The 4733-nt window shown below is 37.9% G+C and overlaps 1 protein-coding gene across 2 annotated transcripts; it reads right to left on the bottom strand.

Moving 5' to 3' along the window:
* LOC147326038 (uncharacterized) lies at positions 1-3206 on the bottom strand. 2 transcript variants are annotated; one of them, XM_086300911.1, is made up of 4 exons: positions 2917-3206; positions 844-1001; positions 642-746; positions 1-347 (listed from the first exon to the last, which is right to left on the bottom strand). In XM_086300911.1, exons 2-4 carry the CDS (start codon positions 979-981, stop codon positions 183-185), a joined length of 408 nt encoding a protein of 135 aa, XP_086157037.1. In that variant the 5' UTR covers positions 982-1001; positions 2917-3206; the 3' UTR covers positions 1-182. The 2 variants fall into 2 exon arrangements, with proteins under 2 accessions (XP_086157037.1, XP_086157036.1); XM_086300910.1 differs by having other exon boundaries at positions 844-982; positions 2917-3085.
* Between the last annotated feature and the right edge of the window lie 1527 nt (positions 3207-4733).

Raw genomic sequence — 4733 nt, 5'->3', positions numbered from 1 at the left:
TTACAAAATAAAAATCAAAAGCCATGGTTTTATTAACAATACAGGGTGTTCAGTAACATAGTACACACCAGAAGAAAACCACATTAAAGTATTAAATGCATGAAAACTATAGCTATAACAAAATGTGAAGCATTGTCATGTTATTTTGAAACCTCAGCTGACATATGGAGCTGGTTAAACAGTCACCAATTACAGGACATTTCAGAGGCCGCATCGCTGCCACGTCGTGTGCGAATGGGGGACCAGCCACACTCTGACAGAGCATCATCTGCTTGGTGGAGACGACCCCAGCGGTACCCATATTTGGAACTCTGTTTTCCTGCCCATGCACGAGGTTTTGGATTCATCTGGAAAACATACAAAGAATTTTCACGGTTATTTTCCAATTCATGAGTAAGCTACCCTAACAATCATTGCAACTGATCCTAAATCTTTTTGCCATCAGAGTTTTTGGTGTATACTTTCAGGTCTTCCTACCAGTGCCCAAGCGAACCCTAATGACATCATTTTTTAAAAGTGGAAGGGAGTCCTGTCTTCATTGCTGAAGTGACAGTTTTTTGACTGATAATGCTGGAAAATGAGTTATGAGAAAAAGACAGACGTTTTATTACATCCCCTCAGACAACCCATCCCGTTCCCACCTGAATAAAAACAGTGGTGTTCATGTGAAGAGTCTCAACTCGCTCAGACAGGTGATTCAGCCACTCCAAATGGTCACTGATAGACTGGCTTAGATCACTGTTGCTCTGAATTTAAAACAAAACAAAACAAAAAAGGTTTGTTTATAATACAATTTTATTAAACAATTGTTTATATGATAGATAAGCATTTTAATGAAAGTACCCCAGACAAGTTATCCTTCAGTTCAACAGCACCAAGGCGAACATGCTCCAGTTTGTCAATCTGCTCTTTCAGGCGGTCATCAAGCTCCTGCATCATCATCAGGCCTTCATCGGGCCTGACAGCACTTTTGGCGGTCATCCTGGATCAGAGAAGCAGACCTGTTATGCAAAGATGTTTCAGCTTATAGTACCACCCTATAGGAATGTATTGGCATCAACCAAGAGCATGTTATGCCTAATGTCATTTGTTTTTTTGTGAACATGTAAACAGTTCGATATGTTAGCTGAGGTTTTGCTTTTGATTTTTGATATTTGTTTTAATCTTTTTGAATACACTGTTTTTGTTTGTTTTGTTTACTGGGCAGGTTTTTAACATTTTCTGTATTTCTGGGGTTGAAATCTGAGAAACTGGTGTTTATTAACAAACCACCAGGGGACGACACAGTTCTCATTCCACACAGATTTGCTGCAGAGTGGCCTTCTGTGATGCAAAGGAACACATCTAGCTTCCTGTTGATCTGAATTCACATAAACACATATAATGGTCTCACTGGAAAAGTGGCTGTCAAGAAGACATTTTTAAGGAAGGGAAACAGGGGGGAATTAAAATTAAACAAGAACTGGACTGAAAGTCTGTGGCAAAAAGTCTGACTGAGTGATGAATCCAAATCATCATCAATACATATGAGGCCAGAAAAAAGGTAAGACTGTGGGTGTCTAAAGCCACATTTAAAACACAGTGCAGGCGGTTTCATGATTTGGAGCTCCATTTCAGCCAGTGGTACTGGAAAGCTTGTCGCAATTAACAGAATTATGAACACAGAAAAAAAAGTCACATCTTAGGAAGCATGCATTGAAAATGGCTTAATTTTTCAGCATGAAAATGATCCCAAGGATCCCTGAATAGATAAAACACACAATCTGATACTATCAGTCATGGATTGGCCTTCATGGAGCCTGGTTTGACATTATTGAATGAAGTAATTCTTTAAGAGGCTTGGAGAATCATTCCCGGAGACTACTTAAAGAAATTACGAGAAAACCTGCCTCAGAGTGTGAAGAATAAAGGTGCTCATACCAATATAGATACCATATATGCCAGCAATATAAAGCACCTTGAGTTGAATTGCAACAATTTCAGCATTGTTGCAATGCACTGATTAAGAGTGACTTCCGATCTTGCGTCTCCTTACAAAAATAAAAAAAAAAGATGAACCGAGAGCTGGCAGTTCTCAGGTGTGTGGAGCAAACACCTCAGACTGACCTTCTCTATAGTGTTAAGTAACAAAACTCTACCAAGCAGCTTTTTTTTCTCTTTTTTTGCCAGCTCTTTATTTATGGTAGAAGGCTCAAATGAACAACAATGTAGAATTTTCCTTTGTTTTGAACAGGCACAGAAATGTGTTAATTATTCCTTTTCTTTATCTATTCTGAATCAGTTAAGACACACTATACAACAAACAACTAGACCATCTGAATATTAACAGCATAAATAACATTGCGTTGTCTTCAAATGCAAGCTGAATATGTGAGTGCAAATAAACTTAACAATCAAAATCAGTCGACAGTCATCTATTAATTAAAAATGACAATATAATAATTCGAACATAAATGTTCTATTTTTTATTTTCATAAATCAGTTGAAGAGTTAACTTTATGCGGCAAAGATGGCTGCCGTATGTTCTGTTAAGGAGCGATATGGATTTTTTTTTCTTTTTAAGCAACTTTTCCGTGAACTGCTAACGGGGTCTGACGAATATTAAATATTTAAAAAATCCTATTAACGATTATCGTCTGTGTGAGCAGGCAGTAATGAGGAAAAACAGCCAGCTTTTAGCCAAGAGCCATTTTCCCCTGTTTGGATTCTGTTTGTAGTAGAAAATGCTGAAAAAAAAGAAAATTAACTAATTAAAATTTTTTTTTAAAATCTAAGTTTTCAGATAAATTCAGAGCGAGGCGGTACTTTTTCGCTGTTTATCGTTATCGTCACGAGTGCAGCACAGGAAGAAAAACGTCGAAGAAGATGGTGCAGCTTTCTGTCCTCAGACAGCGAAGAAGAAGAAAGAAAAGTTACCTTAGCTATCTGGATAAGAAACACTCCAAAAGCTTCGTGGAAAGCCGCGCGGTGAGTTATGCAAACTCCCGCTCCGCACCCAGGAAGGAAGGAGAAACTTTCTTCGTCCAGACTCGCCTCCTTTGGGTTTTTTTACGCCGCAAAAATCTCCGGAATCTCTGACCCGAGTGACGTCACCGTGCCTGAACTACACAGGTGCGTTGTTGTCGTGTTACTACGGAAGTTATACATGTGGACGTTTACTAAAGGTAACTTTGTGATTACAGTTAAACAATGTACAGCACAAAAGAAATAAAGCAGCAAAGGCGTTGCTCCCAAGACACAAAAACCTGCATTGTGTGTCCACTGCTGACCGAATAATAGAGTGGGTGTAAAAAAATCTGAAGAGAGTTAGAGTGGGGTTTTTTTTAGAGTGGAGAAAAAAAAAGGCAGAAAAATACGTGGAGCTTTTTCAGTTTTCTTTTTGTGCCTCCTCAGTTTTCGTGACCATTACATTTATTTTGTGGGCCTTGGGGAGTTTACCAGAATTTCTAATCAGAGTGCTTGATGATCATACAAAATATATCAAAAACCATTATTTAGATGCCACAGCCTACCTATGTATTGTTGCTTACTATATCCATCCCTTTATGTCCACAGTTTGCGCTTCTTCGGGACAGCATGCCATGTCACAAAGCTCAGACTACCTCAAACTGCTTTCTTGGACATTGAAATGAATCCACAGTCAATCTCAGTCCATCAGAGGACCTTTGGGATGTGCTGGAACAGGAGTTTCGCATCCTGATGTGCAGTCAACAAATGGAACCAAAATCTCTGGGGAATGTTTCCAGCAACTTGTTGAATTCATGCAAAAAAAAAAAAAAAAAGTTTAACCTGAGGGAAAAAGGTTGAGTCCAACCCAGTCTTGCCTTTCTGGTGTCTGGTAAGTGTATTTCCTGCATGGATTTCATGGGGTATGTCAAAGTTGATCTTAAGTGGGCCAGACCAAATGAAATTCTCTTTTCTGTCAGCACAAAGAAGTTTAACTACACATTAAATCCTTAAGATATCATTGTATAAGAAAAAACAAGTATAATTTCAACAGTATGTCTCATTTTTTTTTCTACATGATAAAGAAATGTTGCTGTAACAAAGAAAGAAATCTGTCAACATGACTCGCAGGGCTTAAACTGTAAGAAATAAATATATAATAAATATTTCTCTAATAAATAAAGTGTCCTAATGAAAAAAATGATGGTAGCTTGTTGGCCAGGCTGTCCTATAATACTAAAATAAAGTTTTTGTTTATTCTTTTTTTTCTAAACTGTTGAGCCAAAAGGTTTTCATATTCTCTTAATTTAATGTTCATCTATTACTTCATTTCCTTAGGATAGTATGAATGGCATGGAAGTCTTTATCAGTAGGAAAAGCTGTAAAACCTATAAAAATAAACGGAGAAGCACAAAATCCATGTTCCCCTTCACATCTTTCAGTGGGCCAGATTTGATTAAGAGTGACTTCCAATCTTGGGTCTCCTTACAAAAATGAAAACAATGATGAACTAAGAGCTGGCAGTCCTCAGGTGTGTGGCGCAAACACCTCAGACTGAACTTGTCTATCTTCAGTGTTAAAAACAAACATGGTTAGCAGAGCCTAAAACTTTTAAAAAACTTTTTTTTTGAAACTTTCCTTTGAAACTCACATATTTAGTACACAGTTAACCTTAGTGCCCATCAAGGACACCACACATTCAACAAACTGCAAACTATTCATCCCGATAATTGCTGCCATCAGAAGAATCTGAGGTACGAGAGTGCGAGTACAGAAACAACTGTGCA

The sequence above is a fragment of the Aulonocara sp. 'chitande type north' Nkhata Bay genome, linkage group LG7, assembly GCF_057382095.1.
Source record: "Aulonocara sp. 'chitande type north' Nkhata Bay isolate Kocher_YH1m ecotype deep benthic linkage group LG7, A_spYH_male_GT1.1, whole genome shotgun sequence".
Classification (NCBI taxonomy): Eukaryota; Metazoa; Chordata; class Actinopteri; order Cichliformes; family Cichlidae; genus Aulonocara; species Aulonocara sp. 'chitande type north' Nkhata Bay.
The sequence above is the reverse complement of the archived record's forward strand: the minus strand, read 5'-3'. Positions and strand labels throughout refer to the sequence as shown.

Excerpts from the sequence above, each read along its gene's own strand:
- LOC147326038 (XM_086300911.1), bottom strand. The coding sequence starts at position 981 with ATGACCGCCAAAAGTGCTGTCAGGCCCGATGAAGGCCTGATGATGATG. Across the intron at positions 747-843 it reads TGAAGGATAACTTGTCTGGG|AGCAACAGTGATCTAAGCCA; the intron begins GTACTTTCATTA and ends TTTTAAATTCAG. Across the intron at positions 348-641 it reads ACACCACTGTTTTTATTCAG|ATGAATCCAAAACCTCGTGC; the intron begins GTGGGAACGGGA and ends TATGTTTTCCAG.